The sequence below is a fragment of the Malurus melanocephalus genome, unplaced genomic scaffold (assembly GCF_030028575.1).
Source record: "Malurus melanocephalus ecotype Western Australia unplaced genomic scaffold, MMel_1.1 scaffold_204, whole genome shotgun sequence".
NCBI classification, from domain to species: domain Eukaryota; kingdom Metazoa; phylum Chordata; class Aves; order Passeriformes; family Maluridae; genus Malurus; species Malurus melanocephalus.
Genome location: NW_026623436.1, coordinates 1,003,892 through 1,031,261, shown reverse-complemented (window position 1 = coordinate 1,031,261; position 27,370 = coordinate 1,003,892). Strand labels below are relative to the sequence as shown.

General features: G+C 36.8%; 1 protein-coding gene across 1 annotated transcript in view; it reads left to right on the top strand.

The window, feature by feature from the left end:
- Positions 1-27,370, top strand: part of TMEM135 (transmembrane protein 135) — a 158,893-nt gene that overhangs the window by 17,492 nt on the left and 114,031 nt on the right. The window contains exon 4 of the mRNA XM_057373647.1: positions 17,285-17,318. Within this exon, the coding sequence (XP_057229630.1) occupies positions 17,285-17,318 (34 nt within the window). The remainder of the gene's footprint in view (positions 1-17,284; positions 17,319-27,370) is intronic.

The following is a 27,370-nucleotide window of genomic DNA, read 5'->3' as shown; positions in this document are numbered from 1 at the left end:
ACTTCTTAAGAGTARCAAAAAGAATAGGCAAACAAATTTTATATTAAATTGGTTTTTCTAGGCTTCTTAATGGCAATATATGAAAGCTTTCACATGTTAACAAGATTTTATTTAGCATCTGAAATTTGAAAGAAATGGAAGTTGAAATAGAGGTATGTGGAAATGACAAAAATAGATTGGTACAGCATGTATGCGTTGAATGATACTGGAATACTTAATACCTGGAGGGTTATTCCCCTTTCTGTCAGGATGCATGATGTGTGACCTAAGATATTTTGCCTAAAAATTCACATAATGTTGGATCAGTTAAAGTAAAGAAGGAAATGTTGGAATTGCAGTATAATGCATGTATGAAAATGTAGGGTCATTGTTCATAATGAAAAAAAATTGTTAAAAGATGTCAAAAGGTATTTGAATGTTACGGTTTGTTTTTTTTTAAATACAAAGTTATTTCGTATGTTCTCAGAGGGCAACTATGTATAATGTGCAAAATGCTGCYGCTGACAGTGAAATACGACTTTCTGATTTCACATCTGTTTGCCTGTTAGCTTCTGTTACAGACAAAATCAAATTTTAATAGACTCATAGTCCCTCAGGAAACTGACATTTCACATGGAGACACAGAGACATTTTCAGTTATCTGCTGAGCAGCTTAGAACAAATTGTARTGAAAAATCAGGGAGGTGGAAAAAGTCCTGATTTGAGTTCATAAACTTATCTCTAGCCCTTCAAATTGCTACTAGCAGCTGGCAACAACATTGAACTTAATCACTTAATCTCTTCCCAAGTGGATACCCTATTTTAAGTRCCACACTGGCATTTGCTTGCACAGCATCCCTGTCAGTCCTGAACTTGGGAACGGCGGGCTTGTAAATCAGATTTTCTTCCAAGTGTTACTCTTCATATGTACCAGCCTTGAACTATGTAATTCTTACTGAAGAAAGGGAAAAAGAGATGGATAGCTTGCCAAGGTGCATTGTAACYCTGCAGAGGAACATGTTTTCTAATGTGTTATTTCTGTCTGTGTAATATGTAATTACAGATTTGCATGGCACTGGCAATGAGGAGGGGAGGTGACATTGCATGGAAACTTCAAACAGATTCAGGAAATAATCCACACTATATTATGCTCCTACAGTTCTATAAAGATATAAATGACTCATTACTATGTTTATGTGTTTATATTTGGTGACTATAAAATATGGGTGTGCTGTCTATGAAAACTAGTTTATCAGGATCTGTGGAAAGGGCCAAGGAATAAAAACACTTCTTAATGTTTTTGTATATGTATCCATAAATGTTCTGTGAGATTATCAGAAGAGAACTGGTCACATTGTTTTGATTAAGGAATGTTTTGATGAAGATTATTTCTTAGATAAGAATTGKATGTAGATGCATAAGCATGGAGATTATGAATCTGCACATTGCAAACACATAATACATAATTGGTATTGATTAATTGTCAATGTTTTAGTTGCTCTGTATGTATCTATTGTCATAATAGCTATGGCTATATAATGATAAGTAAGCTTCTAATAGGTGCACTTGCATGGTTATACTTAAAAGAATAAAATTGTTTTTGCAGATTCACCTTTTTTACATCTTCTGTTAAAGAAAAACGTGCAATTGTTTTGTCATAGGGTTCTGTAGTGTTAAACATTAAAAGCTGTGTTAATGTCCCGTCAAAAATAGAGAAATGACTCAGTTCCATAAGTTTCCTTGAACTTCCTTAGGAAATCTTTGCTTTCCTTCTATTAACCTTTGTATAGAGTTGTTTAATCATAAAATCCTTGTAGCTCCTACAAGATGTTATTTCCAACTGGTGATAAGAAACAATTTTATTTATAATTTTRAAAAAAGAATGTTTTGCTTACATCTTTTGGCTTCTGTTTGTAATTCCAAGTTACAGTCTCCTGTTATTTCTTTCAACATCTATTAAATGTTATCACCAAGAACTGAACATATAGTAAGGAGGTAGATATGTGGCTTGGACTGAAAGGCATGGTACTGCCTTGTTCTAGAAGTACCTAGACTGTTAGAAAGCAAGGAAGTAACTGAATATACTTGTTAAAATTATTGTGAATCAGCTGTTGAAATGTGATTTGAGACTTGGCTGAAGCCAGTCTGTTACTGGAAATCTGATTAGATCAGTTGTACCTTGCTGACTTCTAAGACAAAGAGGTCTCATAGCTTGGTGAAGAGCCTGTATTTAAGAGACCTCTGTGATTACTTTCTAGGAAAAAATTGTGTTGTTTTAAGTGTTTTGTAAATGTGCTAATGTTTCAAAACCATTTAGTTGTGTTTTGCTAGTAGCTGAATGGCAGACTTCATTTTATTGGACTTTTGCTCAAGAAATCATGTATTAATGAATTTCAGGAACTATMAAGCTTTAAGAGGGTATACAATTCCAGTTTTAATGAAATTAATTGTCTTGCTGCCTGGCTGGTTTTTTTTTTGTTTGTTTGTTTTTTTTCCCTCTACCTTTTGTAACTAATTAAGCCAAAGAAAGTTTAACTACAGCCACCTAAAATTTCTGTGGCTGTAGTTGTGAAGGGACACTTTTGGGGTTGCCCCTGCTCCCCCCTTGGGCTGCATTAAAGTTTGCATACTGGCTGTTAACATTATAGCGGCGCCTGTCTCGTTGCTACAGTTACAACTCTGTCACTGATGGTATTATAAAACTTGAGATTTAGGGCTTTTATAGTTTGGTTGTAAAATCTTGCTCTGGGCAACTGTTTGCAATATGTTTTTYATTGAAAACTGGGTATTTTTCATAAAACAAATTCAGCATACTGGACTTTCAGAAAAATATTTAAAGTACAGGCATTTAAAAAATGAAACAGTGCGACAGTGCATGTTATAGACGACATCTATATATATACATATATTTAGTGTTCTTGGAAAYAGAAGTATTACTGTGCATTGCTTGRAAAAGTGTCAGAAACATTTGYGGAAGAACAATGTGGAATTTTTAGACKATGTTCTGATTACACATTCAGTGCTGTTAGGGTTATTTGCTTGTCACAAATGCCTTTGGTCAAAATACATTATAAAGGAGGACAGCGCAATAGTGGTAAAAAGTATACACTGTAAAGAAATRCATTAATTTTGTGAGTTTGTCCATTCAAATACAAATTTGTTGGTATATATTTATTTGTAGTATAGTATATTTAGATTTGAAGTGACAATTTCCTTTCTCAAAAATGTTTTATGGTAATTCAGTTAGACACTGAATTTTAGGGAAACAGATAAATCACCATTTTGGTGGGGTGAGCTACRTTGAGCGATGATTTTTTGCATATTTTTGGTGTTGTAGTGAAAATAAACCTCTCAAATCTGGATCACTGACATGAGTATTTTGTGGTGTAATCTGGCAAGGAGAGCTACCAGGGAAACAAATTATTTTGGAATTGTATTCCTCTAGAGTGATTATTGCTGTGAAATGCAGAGCCAGGCTGTAGAAGTTAGTGGGAAAGCTTTTTGTTTCTAAACCGAAATACGTTAATTTCCATTGTACTTGAGTGACTGCCTTGGTGAGAGCCAGTGTTTGAGGATTTATATTTTTATAGTAACAGTGTATAAACATTTGAACATGTTTTGCTGCAAGCTTTGAGGGCTGCTACTATGCTGTAGTTATAGAACCATCTCATAAAATGTGTTGGATTGGAAGAGATCTAAAATATCATCTAGTTCCAACTAGTTCCATGGGCAGGGACACCTTCCCCAAAACCAGACTGTTTTAAGTTACCAGAAGAAGGGACAATGAATAATTTGACGTTGCCAGGGGATGTGGAAGTCAATCCGAGAGGTGCTATGATGGTGGCAATATTGTGAATGGCAGGTAGCTCAGGGTGGGCAGCTCTTGGGTGTGTTTTTCATGGAAAAACCAGCGATAGGCTGGTATGGTGTGTCTATTCCTGGCAGTCATTACTTCATTGATATGTTCAGAGAGTTTTCTGGTTTTCAGTTATTATTGCTGCAATATGTGTTAAGTCTAAAAAAAGTTTCTGGAGTTTTTTTAACAGTTCAGTTAATATAAATGAAGTCAGTTTTTAAGAAATGTCTTTTCTAAACACAGGACCAGGCAATTCCAGTGTGTTTTAAGTCAAGCAAGTGGGCCAGAGCACCAGTTTGGCTGAACAGCGAACTCCTCCTGGAGCTCGAGAGGAAAGAGAAACTGTGATCCCTGGAAGCAAAATCAGGCATCACAGGAAGAGTGCAGAGATGTGTTTTGCGTGTGCAGAAGATTTGAAAGGCCAAAAACTCAATTACAGTGCTGAATCTGACAACAGGGAAAGGCTTTTTAAAGTACATTAATAGCAAGGGGAAGTCTAAAGAAAACACACTGACACTTGTTGAAGGTGGTCACCTGCCTACTAGGGATGTAGAAAGAGCAGAAGCTGTTTTTACTTCCATCTTTAATAAAACTTATAAGCCTTGGGCTGCTCAGTGTTTTGATGTGGAGGACTACGTGTGTCAGTACAATGACTTTCCATTGGCAGACACTGAAATTGTAAGGAGCTGGCTGTATCAGCTGGATGTTCACAAGTCCATGGGGCCTGATGGGAATCATGCCAGAGTTCTGAAAGAGCTATCAGGTGTTGCAACAGGAGCCCTCTCAGTGTTACTCCTTGTACAGGAAGGGACTGAGGGAAGACCCAGTAAGCTACAGATCTATTAGTCTAACCTCAGTTCCTGGACACATTCTGAAGATTATTCTGGGTAATATTGAAAGGCATTTAAAGGAACAACATGATCTCGAGGCACAGTTAACATGGGTTCACAAAGAGAACGTCCTRTTCAACTTATTTGATGTCCTTCTGTGAGCAGGTCACCCACCTAGTGGGTGAAGGGAAGGCTGTCATTTAAATTATACCCRTGTTGTGAAGCTGTCCTGTGTTAAGGAGAGTGATGTCATCTGTGGGTCATAAAATGATGCTGTGTGACTGGCAAGRTATAAACTGTCTGCTCCATTTGTAAAAGTAGCTGCAGAGGAAAATTTGCTTCATTTAAATGAACTGTGGAAATCACTTGGCTTATTATGTGAGAAAGATCTCCTGTCCCATATGGTGTTCTGAATTATTCCTATAGTAAATCTGTCCTTCATCCCTGCCCTTTACTCCTTGTGATTCTGTGTATGCACTTAAGATGCAAGTATAATCCTTATACTTCTGGATAAAAGAAGTGGTTACAGTCAACACTTGGATTTAGTCAACACCTAACTATCTGAAATGCGTGTTTCTATTTCATACCAGTCATTTCTTTCCAATCAGTTGTGTGCTTTCACCATTCTGTGTCTGAGTTACAGTCTAGATAACTTCTTAAACTAGATTTCCACTTGGATGGAAAAAGTTTGGCAAGGAGATTCTGTACTTTTGAACAGAGTAAGAAGGTTTATTGGGAATCAGTGTCTACAGTGCCATACATCTGTAGTCAGTCAATCCAGCTGGATTCCGAAAAACTAAGTGTAAGTCAGTGTAAGTATTCAGCAACCAAGTTTAAGATTGAGGCTGCAGCATTTGAATGCTGGAAAAATTTGGTTCCGCTTTCTTGTGTGATAATTGAAGTCCTGCACAAGGTGAAGAGCAGGAGAGAAGCTACAGCTTTAGAGTTTAAAGTCCCTTTTTTGGAAAAACACAGGCAGACAGAATAAGAATACTGGAAGACCCCATATGAAATATATACCTGTGATTCTAGAGACACTGCAGAATGTGTTGTAGCATCTGGATGAGTCTGTAGAAACTGGGTTTATTTTCTCTTTGTGTTGTTAGAATCAGGGGTGAGATGGATCATGCAGGACARTTTAGTTGTAGTTACTCAATTGTTTCCAGATATCTGAGTTTCAGAAGGACTTACCAGCTTAGGCACAGTACCAGCCATGTGGCTGCTTCATGAGTGTAAAGACTTCTTGGACAGCACCCATTATACTCTGGCCTGTTCTGTCAGTGGGGCCAGCCTGGATGAGCAAAGGGCAGTGCTAAAGTTAAGCAGCTAGCTCTGTTAGATCCCATGTAGCTGTGCATATACTTTCTTTCTGCATGGCTCCATGAGTTGCTGAGACTTGATGTTAGTTAATTTTTAAAAATTATTTCAAGACCACTTTTGGCAAATATACTTCTGAAATGTTCACTTTGTAGGCTGAAAACTTAAGTAAAAATGATTTAGTTGTCTGCATAGTAGCATAATTTTGTATTCTGTTTTTTATCATTGACCAAAAAACCCATCAAAATCCCTTGTAAAACTTAAAGTCCTGTTGAAATGCTGCTGACAGATAAAATGTTAAAATTCAGACTGCTGCTGAACACGGGACTATTTTGCGAGTCTGACTTGGATTCAAATGGCACAAATAGTGGATTAATTGCTCTGTCGTGTCTGCTCAGCACTAGTTTCCAGGACACACTCATTTGGACTTCCTTGGCTTGAGCAAACACTTAATACATCTTCTGTGTCTGAATGCTTGTGTGTAACATGCAGCTCCCAGAGGGGGAGTAATAAATACTCTGCTAGTATAGAATAAACTTCAGATGCTGTTTAGGTGAGCTGGCTTGTGCTGACATTTACCTGGTGAGGTAACATCCATGCTTAGCATTCCTCTACTACAATGGCTGAAAGTCTTGGAGGGAACTTTTCAGTGCTGTGTTCCTTGGGTCTGCTTGTAGGATATTGTTTTTAAATACTACAGATGAGAGCAGTTTAAGTATTTGTTTCCATGTGAGCCACACCTATAAACCCTCTGTAAATGAAGTGACTCTTTTCTGTAGCCTCATTGTTTGCAAGGAACTGAGGTCGTTGTTCACTTCTGCACCAGGAAAAGTGTGAAGGTAGAGACTTAAAATGGTAATGATTTACTGTATTTAATCATTCAAAGCTTTTCTGTGGCAAAGACTACAGTGGTATACTTAGGTCAAACAGCTTACTTCCCCTTCCTGCCCTCTCCCCTCCACATCCTGGGACAGAAAATGGCATGTTTTTATTTCCTTTGGTAAGGAAATAAAACACTATGTGTCATAGTATTTCTTGTAATCTGATGACCTCCACTGCAGATTGAATATTTTTTTGATAAAGGAAATGTATGCCATTAAAACCTTCTCCTAAGTCTGTCTAAGAAGTGGGAACAACAGTGTCCATGTCATTAAAGGCAAGCATTAAACAGGTCTCACGAATTTGGGCCAGTACCTGTCATCACYATCCTGACTGCTCCAGCTTTGGTGAAAGACTGAAACAATATGGACTGTCTGGAAGTACAGCGTAATTTGGTCTACGTGAAGGAATTTATATGGACTCCATCTTGCTGCATGAGTGATATGTTTTTCCTTTTAAATTCTTCAGTGCCTGTTATTCATTCCTTGTGAACAGCGGGCTGAGGAACTAGCAAAAGTGTTCTAATATCAACCGCTGGCAATTTGGATGTTTGAAATTAGTGCCAGAAAATAATAGGTTCAAACTGGATTTGGCAATAGTTTGTTTCTGTCTTTGGTAGGTGAAATGTCTCATTAATATCTGTTTGTAGTATCTGGCACAGTTCATYGCCCAATACTGATGTTGTGCCAGAAGCTGGCTTCTCAGTCAGTAGGGATGTGTTGAAATGACACTCAGTCAAACTTTTAATAYGGTTTGCCTGTTTTTCTGTGGAAGATTCACATAGATTTCTGACATTGCTGTTCCACGAGACCCCTTGTGGGACCCACATTATAGATGTAGGCACGCTCTTAATCTCATTCATCTGTCTTCTGTGTGATTAAATTAATAGTTCCTAACTGGATTTAAAGCCTGCTTTTAATATGACTTAATAGGCTGTCATTAGAGGATCTAAAGAGGTGGAAAAAATGCAGATGTCACTGTATGTTGACAAGTCCATACACTACTTCCTYGGAAGTACTTCTCTGCTATTTCTGAGTACAAGGGCGTTTTGAAGTTAGTCACACCATGTGAAAAGCTGCAGTAGTTCCCTATTTGAGTTGAAATGATTTGTCAAATTAACTTTTTTTTTTTTTTTACACATTACTTCAGGTGCTTTGTAAACAGTGTAATCCAATCACAAATGTAATCATGAAAATATGAGTGTAAAGAGAAAATGAGTTCTAAACATGCAAACACTACTATGGCTACTAGTGTGACAGACTAGAAAAAGAGTATCAGGCTGCTTAAGTCTTTGAAGTCTTTTGAAATAGATGAAAAAACTGATTATATGGGTAGCTTATAAAAAAACTTGTATTGTGGAATGGGCTGTCTCAAACTGTGCACAGAGTATGAGTTGGAGAGGGAAAGTCAGCTATTCCAAGGGGTTCCTTCAAAGCTTCTGGAGCTGCTTCTTGCTGAGCTGCTGTGAGCTGGGTTTGGTATAGGGCGTGGCTGAAAGGCTCTTAACTTGAGAAGGGCTGGAGGGTAGAGGTTTTGGAGAACTGGTCAAATACTGGATGAATTTCCACTGGTATTGGGACAGCCCCAAGCTGTCAACTGAAACAGTGACCTTATATGACAATTTTTTTTTTCTTCTTCCTTCTCACTCTGAAAATACACTAAGTATATGTCCAAGACCAGTGAATACTGTACATATTTTCATCTCTGAATTTTTTCCATGCCCCGTCCTGCTCTTTTTACTAATTTTTATTAACTGTTCTGTCCATAATATCCTATTTTGCCATGGAGTGGTAGTGATTGCCTACAGAATACATTGAAACAATGACCTGTGGCTCYTAAGAGTCTCCAAAGCAGTTTTGCTCAAAAATAGCATATGTGCTTTTGTGCCCTGTGCTTATACCTTCCAGACAGAGTGGCCAGGYAGCCCGTGTCCATAGAGAGCTGTGTGTTTTCTGTGTGACTGACTGAGCTGATTAAAAATACKTCTGTGTTACTATCAGCAGTCCAAAGAAATTGTTATTTGGGGCCTTACTTAACACTGGATAGACCTTCTGTTCCAAGAATGTGAATAATTTGAAAAATCCCTGGAAATCCTTCATTTCTTTTCCTGAGATTTGATTAATTTGTTTTTCTTCCAGTTTATCTCCCAGTCAGTCATTCTATAATACTAATAAGCTTTTTGGAATCTTTTTATCTCTTCACAGAATCTTGTGAGGTTAAATCACACTTTAATTAAGAGGTTTTTTCCCCTCTGTAGGTCAGCGTTTGTTTTAGCTCTGTAGATACCACAGAGAAACTGGGAGAAAAGGAAGAGGGAGGGAATGGTGAAAGAAAATCTGTATAAAATAGAGTATAAAGGAGCCTAAAAAAATTAAACTATAGATGTTATCTTGTGTTGCACTAGCTGGAAACTCTGTAAGAATTATTGGTACTAATTTAACTGGAATGTATTGCTGTAGATATATTTCATTTTTGGCTTGTTCCCTTTTGAGTTTTCTCATACCCTTTCTTTGGCATGTGTTCAAATCACAGAACATGTTGAGTTTATTTTATTTCCTTTTAAGAACAACAAATACTGAGTATTTGCATAAAACTATTTTGCTTAACATGTAATGTGCTCCAAACAAGAATTACTGCTTTGCAGTTTTGAGAAACTTCTATGTCCCCAGCCTGCAAAGTGTCCATTTCCTACTTAAAAAAAGCTAAAACTTTGAAATRGGAAATTATTTTAAAAAAGCAGTGGGTCATGAATCTTTAAATTATATTTTTGAGATGAAGTTCTGATCATTATTTTTGTGTGAAAGACTTGCTACTGGTCTTTACTAAGCTAAAAAGTTATAATGTTCCTTTTTGAAAACTTACTGYTTAGGTCTGTTTTCATAATTTTCAGCATTATTTTGAAAGCTTGTCTGTTCCTGCTGATTTTAAGTGAACTTTTGCACCAGGACTTTGCTGCTGACCTCCAGCCGTCAGTAGGAAATTGGTGGGTGTGAGAGATTAACGATACCCTAAACATAATCTGTAGTGCTTGTGTTATTACAGGGATGCAGTCACAACTCCACATCTATACTTGGTTTGCTTGTGGTGTCAAGCAGAAAAAACTCTACYTCTTACCTCTTCATTTTAACCTCTTTCATTTCAGGAGAAACCTGTGATTTGTGTGTTTGATTTAATTCTGTAGGTTATRAAGTGGTATGTTTTACAGTGGGGGGGAGGGGTTGGAGCTGAGGGGAGGAATTCTTCCTGTTTTTGCAGACCATAWGTCCTGTCTGGGGAGCCATTACAAGCTATTATGTTAGCTTCTTAGTTTTTGTTCAGAAATTAAAGCCAGGGTTATCTCTTTTTGAATATTTTTTTTTCTTTTTTTTTCCCTTTTAAATTAAAAAAGGACAAACTTGCTATTTACTAAAATATATATAATTATATATTTTATATATGAGTTATGCATATATATGAAAATATTTATCACTAAAAAATACTGGTTTGCTGTAACAAGTCAGTAGAGATTAAGTTTCATGTTTTTACTTTTCTTTTAGCATTCCACCCCATATTTGCCTTTGAATCCAGTGATTCCKATAAAAGTAGTTTTATTTGTGATTTCTTAGACTAGTAAAGAATTTAAWAAATCAGTTAAAATACTGATTAGTGTCAGAGTATGCAGCAGATTCAATGAACAGTGTCCTTAATATAAAATGTAAACTTGATTTGGTAGGAAACATAATGAATTTATGAAAAAAAAAATTGTATAAAAGTCATGTGTAGTTCAGATTTGGTTGTGTAGGTCACAAGGAAAGGTGAGTTTGACTTGTTTCATTTTAGTACGTGTTTATTCTTGGGTCATATCTTGTTGGTTTGACATCACTAAGAATTTTTAGAAGAGCAGGTAGCAGGAATTTGAAGACTTGGACTGAGGATGAAGTTAGAAAGCTTTATAGCAAAGCTAAATTTGTTCTTGTCTTAGCAGTGAGTTGAATATTTTTATTTTCTGTTTTTTGCCCCTTCAAGTGTTTAAATTTATTGCATATGTGAAGAAACCWAACCCATCAATTAGATATTTAATTCAGACAACCTGTTCTCTTAATTGCACACATGAAGATTTTTAACATGCTGCTTTATCCATCTTCAGACTCCTCCTATCGTCCTGTGCTGCTGCTGCTGCTGTGCACTGGGTTACAGGAGCTGTCACAGGGAGTGGGGCCTGGGGGTACCTGCCTGGGTGTGCCCCTCACCCTGGGGGGTGAATTTAGGGGCTCCCTCTCGAACCTTACACCTAGGGCTGTTCTTACTGAAAGAGCTGCCTGGTCAGTCAATTTATGTCAATTTTGTACACAATGATATTCATCTTGCTGTAGTTATTTCCTGTTTTTTTCTAACTTGGTAACTTACTTCCCCTTTGGTTTTGAGCAAGACAAAAAAAAAGTGATTGTGAAAAAGACAGTACTGGTAAAAAAAAAAAAAACACAATTATAGTAGTTCAAATAAGTTTAATTAATTGCAGGGAATGTTTAGAKTTCAGGATGTCTGCTTGGAAATGTTTGTGGTTTAACTGAAACAAGGCAATAGAGAATACAGTTCTTTAAATTTTATATCACCAAAAAAAGTTTTTGATGAGGAAATTCTAGGAAGTGGAGTGCTGCTATTAGACACAAAAGTTGGGCAGGGCAAGGCAAAATGTATGAAAGAAATAAAGATTCAGAAGGAGGAATAAATATTGAGAATGGTACAGCTTAAAAATCACATGTCCTGCCTCTCTTCTGTTCCTGTTTAGAGAAAGARAAGGTGTTTGCTTTCTGTTGGAAATTTTCTTTGAGGGCTGCTGTGGTTGCATTAATTAATTTATGGTAGAATTTCCATGAGCATAAGCATGTTCTAAGGATTCATCCCACCTTCAGGCAAGGTTGGTTTGGTTGTTGATTTTTTTTTTTTTTTTTTTTTTTTTTTTTTTTTTTTGTGCTGGTGGTGCGGTTGTGGTGGTTGGTTTTTTTGGTTTTTTTTTTTAAGTTTAGCAACAATTCTGTATTTAAGGGAAACCATAAATACATTGAAGAAAAACCATAAATGAGAGAAAACTGGCAATGAGTTTTGTAGGAAAAAACAATCTTGGTTGTATTTAAAGATTGGTATTTTATGTGCTTTACTACTATATGAAGCAAAACTTATGCTGCTTGTGAAAATAAACTTATTTTTTTAAATTTATAGCACATCAAGCCAAGCAAGAAAACATTCTTGAGCAAAGTGTTCCACAAACAATATGTTGGCATGCAGATTTGGACAGTTGCTGCTTCTATTGCAGGAATAGGATTTTTTACTGACGTGTAAGGGAAATTGGACTTTGGCCTCAATCAAATAAGTTTCCAGAGTTTACAGCACTTACATGCTGATATAAATACCTTGCTCACAGGCAAATGCGTTCAAAGTCTAAGAGCAACACTTAGTGATTTCTTTGACTTTAAAATACTTTTGGGTAAACAAAGGATAGGAGAACTTTATTCTGATGTTTTCATTTGARGTCCTGAGGATGAGTTTTGAAAAGCTGGGACAATTTCAGTAAACAGCTATAAGTATGATTAAAAACTTTGGGAGTATAGTGGAAAAACTGAAGGAGTTCAGTTCTTGCTTAAGAAATGGTATGTGGGTGACTGGGCTGGAGCTSTTAGTGTTACAGGGAAGGTAAAGATGTAACTGTTTTCAGAGACCAGACCGATTCTTGTCTTGGGGTGCAAATTGCTAGGACAAGTCCATAGAATAATGTATTAGTGATCATGCTGATTGGAAATACCTAAAGGACAATTTTAATATTTTTAAATAAGTGGCTAATTCATTAAAGAAGCGTTTGTGTTTTGTATTAGTTGGRAAGACAGGTTGTTTATCATTGTAATCTCTTCTGATTTTATAATCTGTGAAAAAAATTATGTTATTTTTAAGTTGCTTTCCACCTTATTTCTGTACAATAATAGAATTGTTCAGCAGCTTCCTGCTTGGAGCAGGGCTGGGACTGAATTCAGTCCAGCTTGCTTGACGATTTGTCAGGTTAGCCTTGCAAATGTCTGAGGACAGACGTCCAACAGCCTCTCTGAATCCCTGTTGCAATGCTCTGTCTTGGGGAAAATGCTGTTTCCTTGGGTCAGGTGAAAATCTGCCCAGCAATGCTGCTGGGTCCTCCCTGCTAGCTGATCAATGCCTGCTTGCATTGGGGGCCATAACTGGACACAGGACTCTGTGGTGTCATGAGTAAAAAGTAAATGGGATTAATCATTTCCATTGACCTCCTACCTAAACTTCTGGTTTCCTTGTTTTTTTTATCATGTAACTTTTTTTGGTTTTTAGCAGTTATTTTAGACTCTTTCCTATGGGCAGTGCAATAACAAAAATATGTGGTTCTCTGTTGAATTTTATGGGCCAGAGCTATTGCTGTTAGAATTTGTCTAAATGTTACCAAAAAGCTAATTTTATCAAGTTTAACTTCTTTGAGGAATTATCTTCGAGAAGCCTGCGTTCTGTTGACATTTAAACATTAAATGTGGAATCTGCAAGATTGCAGTTATTCACCTGTGGATAATGTTACCTGTGCCTGATAACTAAACTTTGAGACCTTGTTTATTCAATTCTCTTACAAGCCCGAGTTCATTTTAAAGTGTGAATTRGGAAGAAAAAGTAGAAACAAAGTGAAAAGTATATTAAACACTCCTGATCTTTGATACTTGGATTAAAGGACCATTGAAACATTATTACTTTCCTGCATGCCCCCTTTTTCAAGTGAAGGAAACATGTCCTTTTAAGATTTTTTCAGCAAATTTTTTCTTTGGTTCTTCAATTTGACACAAAAACCTGGTAGGATGGACCTTGGTCTGCTGCTCATGAATTTTGGGTTACCCCTAGCTCATGTTTTTCCTTCCTGAGTTAAAAACCACAGATGTCATTAGAAAACAGAACTGCGTATGGGAGATACTATCAATTGAAAAGGTGACTTGGAAGGTGCAGTGGGAAGTCACAATGAAGATCTTTATGAAAGCAGGCACTGGAAGAAAATGGCCTAAGACAGAAACCATGGAGGAGGAGCARACAGTGAGGATTTGTGTGTCTGCTTAGGCTCTCCCATTACTGAYCTTGCCAGACTGTCACTGCTGTAGCCACCTGCTGATGCTGGTGTTGCCAAGATTAGTGTTCAGCACTGGTTCACGGACTTTAGGACTGAAATGTAAGCTGTTTATTAGTATTTTTAAACCTCCCCATGTGGTTAGACATGGCTGACTAATTATTTTTACTGTTTAATCATTTCCTGCTCTCCTAATGCCATTTCACAATTATATTCTTCTCTTATTTGCCAGCTGCAGTTTTAATACAGTCCTTGGGTTATACCAGTGACCCTTTTGCTTGGCCTACCTCCATCTTTCTGTCCTGTTTTTTGTCAGCTGTCATTGCTGTGAAATAGTGCAACATTTTCTGAACTTGCAACTGCTTTTTAGCAGCAGAGTTCAGCTTTGGGTTAGGCTTGTTGGATCACATTTGCACAGGGCCAGGAAGAGTGCCCCTTCCCCCTCCCCATTTTTTTACCCTTTTCCCTGGAAGYATGGGGCTATTTATTTTCAAAGCAGTCACAGAATTAATTTGGAGGAAGAAAACTCTTTCCTTGGAGTTAGCCAGGGCCTCACAGATGGGCCTGTTGCAGGCAATTGGAGATGACGTCATCTAACAACTTGCTGTATTTTCAGTTCCGGAAGTTATTTCCTTGCACAAATTTATTGTCTGCACATTTTTCCCTCCTCCCAACCACATACTTCTCACATTGGTCTTGCTGCAGCTGCACTACAGCTTCTGATTTCTTTCCTTCCTCTTCTGTAGCCCCTTTTCCTTTCTTTGTCTTTGTGGCTGGTGAGCTGCATTTTGTCCCCAAAGGGACAATAGAAACTAAAACTCATTTAGTTGTCAGTTTGTTAGTGTTTTTAAAAAAAAAAGGAAATAAATTTCAGTGGGAGGCTGAAAGACCCTGCCTGCATGAGAGASTGCAGGAGAGAATTCACTATGTAGATTATATGCACATACAGTGATCATCCTGTTCTGTGCACACTACAATTGTGAATACATAGAGTATTCTCTGAAAGCTGCATCTGTCATTCAATTGCTTCTCTCAGGTGTGTTACTGCAGGCTGTTAGTGATGTTCTGACATTTTCCAGAATACCCAAAGTGGTTTGAATTACCAGGTTAGCTCTCATGGGTAGGTTTGTTTCTATGTTTCCAAACTGAGTGGATGTTCATCACAAATTTTTAATACTGTTACAGAGGTAAAAAAAAAATCTAAGAAACATGAAATATCCACTATTTTTTTCTTGAGAACAAATGAAAATAAAATGTACAGTACAGAGAACTGTATTAGCTGGTAGTTTGCTATTCAGGGGCACCAATATTAGTTTATCACTTGAGCTAGTCAGCTGAAAGACTAGGTGAATATTTGCAGACCAGCCTGAGAGTTGAATGTTTCTGTTGCATCAGGTGAATTTTTGCCCCTTCCTGTTCACAAACTTCATACAATATTTTGATGCTTTATGGCAAGTTGTAGGAGCTATTTTTTCAAATGCTCACGGACTCTATTCTCTGTCTTTTGTCTACTTGGTTCTCGTGTACCTCATCCTCACCAAATCTTTTGGTTTTTTGATTCAGGATTTTTATTTTTTTTTTAGGTTTCCAAGCTAGAATCTTGTTTTTAGTGTCTGGCGCAGGGTAGAGAAGGTATGCAGAGAGCAGATTTGTAATTCTGCTTAAAAAAAAAAAAAATACAATCCCAAAAAAACCCTGATTTTGCTAGCTAAAGTTTTGAATCTTCCTTGTGAGTAGAGAGCATCTTGCGGAAGTCAGGATGCTGTGTCATTGCTTCCCACAAATCCACAAATTCAGTGTGATGTAGAAGCAGTAAGGCTTTTAAGAGGAATATATCCCTGTAGCTTTAATATTTGTTGTGAAAAACCTTCATCTGGATGCATAACTTGGCAAAGTTATGGACATGTAAACATGGGGGTTAGAAAATACTGAATAAACTTTTCAGATGGATCTAGCTTGGGAACTGAAGTAGGGATTTCTCTATTTCCTGCATTCCGTGGTCTTGTTTTGTTCACTTGTTCAACTGAACAGGTAGCAAGATATGTTCTGTTAACACACTGCTCTCTTAAGCATTCCATGAATTCTTGGAAACTTAAAMTGTCATGACAAAATGAAACATACAACCCTAGGTTAGACCTTCTGTTATATACTACCTTTTGTAGTAGCAATATAAAAAAAAATTCTAAATGATATGAAAACATCTATGACATGGATTCAGGTTATAAACTCCCTTGCATATTGAGAAACTTTAATGGTTGAATGTGTGGTGCCTTCACAAAAATTTTTCAAGTTTTGTGTGTAAAAACAGTGGGGACAATAAGAAAAATATCAAATATTGCAAGGCTGCTGATAAACTTAAGAACACCAATCCCATAGGAAATACTGGACCAGTAAGAAACTGAGTGTACCAGTCTTTGGCCACAGCCTATTAAGAAAATCTTTGCTGTAGAGGAGGCATKATTGAGGACAAAGCAAAACAGCAGTGGTAATGTTTTCCACTTTCTCAAGGGTGGTGGTGGCTTGTGACTGATACACGGAAAATAACTTCTATTTTACCTAGACCCTACAGTGCTGTTGTTTGCTGGAGCAGCTCACATCTACATAGTTGAGTTCAGTTTTGGTCTTGTGCTACAATACAATCAAAACAAGTGTGAGAGCATGAGCCCAAGTTTATACTTTTCCTAAAGGGTAGTGTAAGCTGTGGGCTGAGACACAGGGACAGATCAAAAAATAGACAGATCAAAAACATAAAGGTTAGAAGAGAAGATGGTGGCCACTGTTCCAGGACACTGTTGGCACTTTGACTTTCAACTGGCTTGAGCCAAGACTCGTGTATCATCAATCTCAGTAGAAAACTTTTCATGATACTGTGAGCAGAAGGGCTAAGGTGCCTCAAGTTACATGACACTGATCACAAAATAGAAGTTAACACACAAGCTATAGTTAAATTCACAATTTAACTTAGTCTTAAGTCATTGTTTGCATGCATATGTTAATGGCTCATGTGGAGGCTTATTTTGTGATAAGTGCTGTATGTAATTCAAGGTGCCTTGCCCTTTGTGACAGCTTCAGGACTTGTGGAGTAGATGTTTACTATATATAACTTGGTTCCTGTAATTTCTCACTGCTTTGGATACAGTGTTATCAAGATGCTATTTTTGGGTTTGTACTTATTTTTCTATAAGATGGTAATGATTTGTCCTCCGTCAATAATCTGTTTTTTAAAATTCTCTTCTTTAATAAAATATTCTTAATGATTAAAGTGCTTTTCTTCAGTCTGAAAAAACTTTTTGATTCATTCACTAATTTTATCTTTTCTATTTATAGGAGAGGTCTTCTCACAATCTACATGGCCAATCAAGTAAGTAGTCCTTTATTTCAAGAATAAAACATGTAAGGTCCATTGGAAATGTCTTGTTTAAAGGTGATGGATGCCGAGATTTATTGCCTTTTTAAAATAGTTGCAGAATTTTTCTTGAAGAATTATGCATGATTAGATAACTAAAACTACTGTAAGAAAAGATTGTGGTCAGAGGTCTTTCAGAAGAAGATGTAAAGCAGAGGCTGAAATGTGGGTCAGTGTACTATGCTCAAAATTTCATATGTCATAGCCCCAAGAAGATGGGTAATATTGTATTTCTCCTCCATAATAGAAGACATCTGGAACTTMATTATTTTTGCAGATGAGAAATCCAACACCATATACTTCAGGTTTAATAGTTTAAAATGAATAGTTTCTCAAACTTGTATCAGCTGTTGTGCATGCAAACATTTTAACCAAATAGTTCTATCAATTTRAATTTCATGTCTTATTTCTTACACTTGCTTTCAATAAACAACATATATCTAAATGATGCTTTGTACATTAATTTTTACAGGTAATAAATGCTTCTGTTATGTGATCATACTCCTTTAGGAAAGATTTTATTTTGCAAAAGGAATTAAGTAAAGTTTTTTGTCCAATTTTGAGTTGCTTAAATAGTCACAGAAACTACAAAAAAGAAGTCAACGTAAGAACTGTGTTCAGACTACTTGCAGTTTGCTGGGACCTCAGGACAGTTGTGCGTGAGTCAAACTCTGATGGTGATGATAAGATTAATGACTAAGAGTGGTGAGACAAGGCAATGTGTTGTAGTACAGATGAGGGTGATAAAACTGACATGTTTTCTTTTGTCCTTGTAAAGTCGTTGTTGATGACTTGTAATTCTGAGTACTTTCTGGGGGCAGAACTTTTTGATGCAGGTGATACCATGACATGTGTTAGCAGGTAAATATCCTGGAAAGTCTCTTTATGCATTTGCTAAACCCATTAGGTAGATCGCTCTCGAATTCTGGTGCCTAACAATTCCTTTTAGACCAGAATTGTTTCTTAGGTTGTTCTGTATTCATAGATTCTGTCTTTACAGACATACTCATGAGGGGAATTTATAGACTTCAGAGGAGAATAAATTAATTTTTGCTTTTCACTTTATTATTGTCAAAATACCATTTTAACTTTTGTAACTTCTCTATTTGTATGTCTCATACTCAGTCCTCTAGAATTCCTTTTCTTTATGAAGTTTTATAACCTAATTTAAAGAGATGACAAATTCTCCTTTTGAAATTTAATTAATTGCATAATCAGACTCCCAGTAATGCATGGGAACAGGGTTTGATTCCTGCAAGGAAATCTTAGCCTTGGAAGTTTTCCTTGAATTCAGAAGGGCAGTCATATTTAGTTGGACATACCATCACTCCTTTGGAATGGACTTTCCAAGAGAAGAAGGCATTGGGTGTGCTTAAATAGCAGCTCCTCTGAGTATCCCAATTCTGAGAAAGCTGCCATTGTGTTCACAGCTCTGAGTCTGAAATGCCACACAGTTCACCTGGTGTTGAATGGTGTTGTAAGGGAAAAGTCAAGTCAAGCAGTTACATTTTATGGATGCCATTTGGCAGTGGATATTCTCTTTAGCATAATTGCTTATTTAAGTCACAAATCTTCGTTGAAGCCTGGGCTGCCAGAGTTTGCTCTGTAAACTTCCCGTGATCATGTTGTATTTACCTTGTTAGCAAACCCTATAATCATTGTAAATGTTTCCCTATTTGTGTTGCTTATCTTTGACTTTGAACTTTATATGCTTTCATAAGATTCACTTATAAATTTATAAAGCCTTTAAAACTTCTATTTCTGTCAGCYTTAGATTGCAGCATGCCCCATTTTGAAACTTGGCACATTTAAATCATTAGTGATGGCAGATAGATTGTGAAATTAGCTTGCATTTCTTGCATTCTGTGGAACTCATGTCAGGACCTGTTAAGATGTTAATGGAACTAAATGTATTCCTTTATTTTGTTTCATGTTTTGCTACACTGTGTTTCCCAGCCTGAGCAATAATAATTAAGACTTTTTGTGTGATTCTCCATGTGTGCCTTTGCCCAGGTAGGCAGGAGGTAACTGTAATTACTTTTTGTTATTATAAGTGATTATCGTGACTGTTTCTGCAGTGAATTTTTATAGTCAGATTAGGACTTCTAAATCAGAAAACTTTATTCCTATTGTCCTGTTGGTAGTATGTGACAATTTGTCCTCAGAGATGAATTTACTTAGTGGAAAGGGGAAAGGTGTGTTAAATCTTTATGCATGGCTGCTGTTTCTCATTTCAGCCAGTGAAATGCAGTAGAACATGAAAGGCAATGGGGTCTAAGGACTCTTGTTTTAAAGGTGACATTTTAATTGTTTTTTTTAATCTGGAGCTTCTAGAAACTTGTGAATGGAAACATGTTAGTAAGTGTCCTGGTTCATTTTAARTAAGTCAGTTATAGATTTGTGTGAAGCTGAACTCCCTAGCTGCATTTCCTTGCTACTTAGATGATCACATGACAGATTAAAAATAAGATGTTTAGGACATATATGCTGTATGGAAAAGTAGAATAAAAATATTTTGTCAAATTAGTTTGCTGCTAAATTGAAGCTATATAAGAATACATTTTAGGATTTTGATTTTTTTTTTTTGACATAGGAATTAGAAATAAACRTAGGACTGAAGCATATCTAGTTTTATTTTTAATGTGCAGAGTCTAAAATCAACTTCTGAGCTTCTCACTGGAAGTAATTTAAAGTTTTCAGATATAAATTAGCATGCCTAAACCTTAAGGTTGTTGAACATGTGGGTTTGAGACCTAAAGTTTCTGTAATAGCCCAGAACAGAGTAGTAATCAATGCTGTGGGCCACACAGAGTCATGGAGCTTTCAGGTTCTATTTTGGATTKCATCTATTAAAGTCACAAAGTTTCTAGGATCATAAGAGATGCATTGGTAGTGAACATAGAAGATGATCCTTCATGGATAATTTGAGATCAAAAGGAACCCCAAGATTCCAGCAAAAGGTGGAAAGTGAAATGTAATCTTTCAGTTATTTTTATCTGGATCAGTAGATTATATCAATGACTGTCCATGAAGACGACCTATAGCTGTTATGTTTCCAAAGAGCTGAGGCATACTTTGTTGTGAACAGCTCAACAGTTGAGTTGTTCCTTTAACATTGAAGAAACTGTATCTTTGGATTAGGGTTTGGCTTTTCTAGTGTTGAAAACAAAACAAATCAAGGCTGCCTTCAATATATAAGATAGGAAGAGATGAATCTGAACTAGGACTGATTTGATACAAAGTTTTTTTGAGAAACAAAACTTTAGAAAAATTACTATGTTGTCATTGAAATGCWACACCAGAGAGGAGGCAGTTATCCTAGCATGTGCTGAGCTATATGCTATGTTTGAAATTCAAACTGTACATCACTACATCAAAGTCTTTATTCATTCTGTACTAAGACTTCTGATGGYGAGCTGCTTACAGAATTGGAAATGTTAATATTAAAGAGGCTCTTGAGGGTCATRGATTAAATGATATAAAGCTTAAGCATAAGGTAGGATGGATGGAGCAGCTGGATGTAAAAGACAGAGTGATACTGTTGAGGGTTGTTTCTTGAGAGTGAAGGAAGAAGTGTAGGGGTATGTCCCAGCCATAGAGAAAGGATTGCTTAGTGGAAAGTTATAAATTTGAAGAGTAATGTAAGGAAGACAGGAAGAAAAGGAAGTAGAGAAGCATAACCTATAGGTAAAAACCAAAAATTTGTTGTGGCTAGAAACTTGGAGCTGGACTGACATGATGGGAATTGGTATGTGGGAGTGGTAGAGGTAAAACAAGTGGAAGAAAGATGAGAAAATGTAGAGTTTATTAAAGTTAAAGGAGAGAACAGATGATAAAGAAAATGATGGGTCTGCCAGGAAAGGATTAGATTAATTTAATAATTAATTAATAAATGTTAAAAAAAATTTAGGAAGAGCCCAGAAAAAAGCAGAGAGAGATGATACTATTGGTCCTGGAAATGGAAGTTTGAGAAATYGTTAGCAATTGCATCTGGACGGAGTTTACACAGAAGTATTAGGATCCTGAATCTTATTTATTCCTATGCTGATGTTGGGTCATCAGTGCATTTTTATGTAAAACATAAAAAAACATCARTGCTGTTTGTGTAGTACTGCACACAGATCCTCATACACAGATGTAGAGATACTATTTAAACAAAAACTGAATGAGTTGATCAGTGGCATTCCAGTGGRTGATGCTTTGCGTCTGTATGTGATAAAGTAATGTGGCTGAGCACAGCTTTTTGTTGTTTTCAAGTAGTCCAAACACTTTCACAGCTGAATTGTTTTTCAGTTTCATAAACCACCTAAATCTGGGTTCACTTTGGCTRTATCATTGTTTATTCCAACTAGTCAAGTGTGAAGGTTGCCTGTAAGTTGCACTCATAAATAGCTTGAAATATTTGTTCTAGGAGTGTGCAAAAATGCTGAAACAGACTCAAAAAGAAATCCCTCAGGATCTAATGGAGAAATGTGTATGCAGTGCTCTTCAGTCAACTTTAACTCCAGATATTTGTATGATTTTTTACAGTGTGGAACTCTGATTACTCTGTGGAAATCTGTGAACTGATTTCAAAATATCACAAAATCTTCATGCTGTGCAATGTTAAAAAAGACTTGAAGCTATGAGCATTATTTCAGATATCTGGCACAYACAGAGGGCAAAGTATACACCAAGCTTGGCAGAGATATGACACAATGTAAAACGTGGTGCAGATGGTTGAGGCCAAGAGCCCTCCACAGTATCACTTTCCATATACATTAAATTTGTTTATGTTTTGTAATTTGTGAAGGTGATAGGATGAAAGAAAGAGSAATCAGACTTGCTGTGGCAAGAGAAAAAGCAACGATAGAAATCTGCTTTTAATCTGTGCTTTTGCTGATCCTTTAGTATTAACTTTTTGCTAAAGGCAAACTGATTATATTGTAATGGAAGGTACTTGCATGCAAGACTCTGGCACTGAGCATTCCTGAGTGATTTTTCTCACCAGCTTATCAAATGCTTTCTGTACAAAATTGCTAACATATCTGAGTTGTTACAGATGTCTCAAGAAATACCTTGTGCCAGTTGCAATTAAATGAGGGAGGATGCTATGAATAATGTAGGTTGAAGGGTGGTTTTGTTTTGTGTAGCTTTTAGAGTAATGTGCAATCATTTGTCATTAACATAACTTGCAAGTCTGAAAAATTATCACCGAATTCTGTTACATGCTATAGAACATCATATACCAATTCAAAAATATCCTTTAAAATGAAATCATTGTTGCATCTTCTTTTGTAATTCTGTAAAGTAACAGGTATGTAACATATCCCATTTGTTTTAGCAAAACATCATATTTGGCTACRCAGTTTATTCATTGTAGCACAAAAAAAGTGTTTTCTATTTGAATTTAYTAAACTGAGGTTTTATAAAAAGGACTATCTGCCACCGTTTGTTCTCCATTGGGAACAGTTTCRTCTTAGTCAAGAGATGGAGTCAATCCAAAATGAAGAAGGACTGCTGGATTTACATTTACAAATTACATATTTTAAATGTTTTGAACCTTTCAGTTRTAGTGAAATGAATTTGAGCACTCCTCCCTTGTCTTTTTAGATAATGAAAATTTTGGTGTGTGCTTCCATGTAATCCCTAATATTAATGTTATATAGGGACTTCCAGGATGTGAGAGTTTAGCTATTCTTTTAGCATATTAGCAAAGGTAGGAATAATTGGAGATTTTTTTTTATTTTTCTTGAACATTTCAGAAGTAATGTCCATAACTGAAAGTGCATCAAGTAAATGCTTGAGACAYTTGTGTTCCAGGATTGCTTTGTCACCATTATCTGCACCCCACTTCTGGGTGACAGTGGCTTTGGTTACTGCAGCAGCTGGCAGGAAGTATTTATTGTCTAAGGGYGTCCAGAATCCGCTTTCATTCCTTGTGTTTGCTACCTTTTAAGTTGATAGCATACTAGTTAAGGTAAAACCAAAGCTTAGTTCCTCCTTGCAAGCAAAAAAGCCTTAAGTACCAGTCTACTTTTATTGTTAGAATAGTAAGTGGTTGGGTTTTTTTTTGTYTTATAAGTTATTGTTAGAACAGCAGAAGTACTTTGATAACTGGTTTAGGTTGGAAAAATAGGTTTAGGTCGGAAAAATTTTGTTACACAAAGGGTTGTCAAGCACTGGAACAGGCTGCCCAGGAACGTGGTGGAGTCGCCAACTCCAGAGGAATTTAAAAGGTGTGGARATGTGGCACTTGAGGACATGCTTTAGTGGTGGATTGGCAGAGCTGGGTTAGCAGTCAGAGTTGATGACTTAAGGATCTTTTGCAGCTTAAAGAATTCTGTGATTCTTGTTTGAAAATCTTGTTTGAAAGCTTAGAGAGAAAGGTTTTCCTTCTTGGAAACTGCATTGACCTGAAACTCAGGGTTCTAAAGTAYTTGCTGCCTTGTGGAGTGCAAGGCCCAATTTTGGGACTGTTCCAAAGTGTGTGTCCTGGTCTCCTTAGGGAAGCAGCCATCACACAGTCATTGCTGCCTGGGTGAGGGAAGAGCAAAAAGGACAGAATTTAGTCCTGACTGGAAAGAAGTCTGAAGCACTCACTTAYGGCAGAATTTCTGCTTTTGCCTGGACAAACTGTCTCAGGTGATGTCTTGCCACTTGCTGTAGTTGATAGTTTTTGTAATTCTGTCACAAGTTCATACTTTAGTTTTAGTGCCAACAAGAAACAAGTCTTGTCTGGTAACAATTTAGACACTGAAATCAACTCAGTAATGTTTTCCCTGGGGCTACAGTTCTAATATAACACATCTCAAGTTTGAAGCTCAACAGAGAATCCTGAATCCCTGCTGCTAATAGTGGCATTTTTGCAACTGTTTTGGCTTACATAGTATGTAGCGTGGGATTTTGTCAAGATTTGTTTGCTTCTTCTTCTATCTGATCCTGTGATGTTCCTTGCTAAGTCCTGCTTGCTGTTGTTGGATGGCTTTTTTCTTCTATTATATCATCTGGATTCAGGAGGGGAGAATCTTCTGTAGCCTCTGCTTCATTACTGCCTGGATCTTAGTGGAAGAATAAACTAGAGAATAAAGAGCTCATATTTTTCTCATGTCATGGAAGGCATTCTCAGGTGGAGCTCATCCAATGTTTCTTCTTCAAATGTGGCCTTTGCCTTTGTGCTGCCTGGTGGTTTAAAGACAGACAGAGTCAGCCCCTTGTTCTCAGAGTCACACTTGGGATATGGCTGGTGTCACAGCACGGACAGTCAGGCATCACAGATGCATTTGGTGACAGTGACAGTAATCTGGTTTATGAAACTCTTGGAACAAGAACCAAGATCAATGGATTCTTATCCTGTAGATTTTAARGGGTAAATCTCAAAGAAGAAAACTAATATGGATAGTTTACACTTTAAGACACTGTTCTGGAGTGAGAAATGGGGTTTGTTTTTTTTTGTCATTTCAGTAGGCAATCYTTCATGCTCTACAAATGGCAACAAAATATAGCGTTCTTAGACTCTGATGGCACTTACATTAATTTGCAAAATAAAGCTATGAATTATGAAGTTATCTTTCAGAAACATTTCAAAAAAAGGAAATCATAATGAAACAGGATTTACTGAGTCAAAGATCTGCATAACCAGAATATGCTGGTCACTAATTCTGATCTCTTTTTCCTTTGACAGGTTGAACTGAGAGTCGAGAGCTAGCTTTTATTAATTTTAAGCTCTTAGTAATGGTTCTTATTTGCTCTATACCTAGGTGTATGTAAGCATATGTCTGCAGRAACAAAAAATCCAGCCAAGAAATAATTAAAACTAACTAATCCCAGTTCTGAGTAAGAATCTAGAAAAGAAGGCTTGATTTCTCAAATACTTGTAACTGGTCTTTAACCTTGTTCTACATGTGCTTTTGTCTCATTCTCTCAGCATCCTTGAGGTACACAATGGCTCAAGAAGAGCTGCTAGTTTTGTACTGGCATGGTAAARTAAAGGCAGTTTAAACGTAGTAGTAGCAAAAACCCAAACTTCCAATTAAGATGTTAATAAAGTTAATATAGACTACTTGAAGTATATAGAGTTTTCTGGGTAGTTTGAAGGAATATGGATGCTTTTCAAAAAAATGGGTGCTTTTTGTTGCTTGTCAGTAATGTTCAGATTTATTTCAYGGGCACCTAAACAGAAGAAAAATTTTACCCTTTCATGGAATGATTGAGTTTATTGTGGTAACTGTGCAAGGAAGTGTATTGTAAGATCACCATTTCCAAACTCCTTCCTTAGAAATTAAATGCAGATGTTTTCAAATAATCAAAGACTTGGACATGCTTTATTCTAGTCGACAAATACTCAAGACACTTTCCAAAAATTTTATTTTGGAATTCAGAATTAGATGCCATAAATGGGTAAGCTATATACTTTACACATATCATGTTCTGCAGGATAGACAGTTTGGCAACTGAAATAGGCACTACTGAAATAAATTGCTACTTTTAAATATAAACATTGCATAGAATTTGTATGAGGAGGGAAATAAGATGAAGTCTTACTTTCTTTTGAGTAGAGCATAATGTAGTCTAATTTGATTAACAGAATGCTTTACATAATTAAATTATGGGTAATCATGGCACTCTGTGAGGATTTTAATATGTTGAAACTTAAGGTCATTGTCACTGCCCCCACATCTAAAAAAGGCAGGTTTTAAAATTAGGAGTCATGTGAACTTAAACATTGCTGATGTCTTCACTTTTAAGTAATACTGTAATAAAGTTAGATCCTGGCAGCTGGCATTCTTGTGGATTGACATGGCTAATTGGCTTTGGCATCTTAGCCTCAGGAAACCTCATCCATCACTTCAGAGCAGGACTTTTGGCAAGAGTCAGAGAAAACATTTAATACTTTGTCTCTTGCTTTCTGTGCAAAACTGCTTTGCATTTTTGAACTTTCCTGTGTGTCTCATTAGAAATGCCTACAATGTAATATTTATCATTATGCTCCTTTAGCACGATCTTTTATAATGAACAAGTATCCATTTGACTTTCTAGAATTAGCAGAAGTGCGAGTATTACAAATCAGTTTTGAGGCTTACATCTCAGCTGCAGCTTGATAGCTTATGCAGAAATTCCAATAAGAATATACTAAATGCTAAAGAATGGTAGTTGACTTTTATAGTTAACTCCTTATTAGTAAGTAGTGGAKATGAAAGTAATGCTTAGCTTCAGATTCTGAAGGGCTCCAGATACCCATCTCTAGTGCATGTAGCATTTCTGATTATGAGAATTGCAGTGGGCAGTGATTTGAGAAAGATGGGTCAAGAGAGAATTCAAGACTTCCCAGCTGGGGAAATCCAGGTAGTGTTTCAAGATGGCTGAGGACTTTCCTGGTGGGAGGAAAGGGTTTTCAGATGTCTTCTGATTAAAGCTTGTGAGAGGAAGAATCTCCTTGTTTTTCCCTTTCATGACAATCTTAGTAGTCTTATTCCCTTCTCTCAGATTTTCACATTTTCAGGCAGTGCTATTTTCCTCCTCAAGCCTTTRAGAAATGCAGGCATTATCTTGCTTTTTCCAGCTTCAGTCACTGTTACCTGGCAGTTTCTGCTTCCCTCTCATGCTTCCAAGTTTGGGAGGTTTTTGAAGGAGGGGAAATGGCTCTGCTCTAGGACAAGTGGGGAGAAGATGCAATCTGAGGACTGAAAAAGTTGGGACCTTAAGCAAAACTAATRCTTTCTCATTCTGTATGTGTTAGGGTGTAGATATGGAAACTTCTTTGGAAGGGAGGGATTTTTTCAATTTCCAGGGCTATTTCCCATTTGCGTCTCCACCTGCTTCAGAGCAATGCTCAGGGTCCAGGTGCTGCTGCAGGAGGGAATGCTCTGAGTGTGCAGTGAAGCAGGTGAAATGCTGCTGCAGGCTTGACACTCCTGCTCTGCSCCACACCCTGGAGTCCCCTGCTAAAGCTTGAAAATCAGAGTCCATTGGAGCGGGGCATAACAAGAGGGTTATTAATGTCTCTACTTTGTCAAATGGTGAGCTGA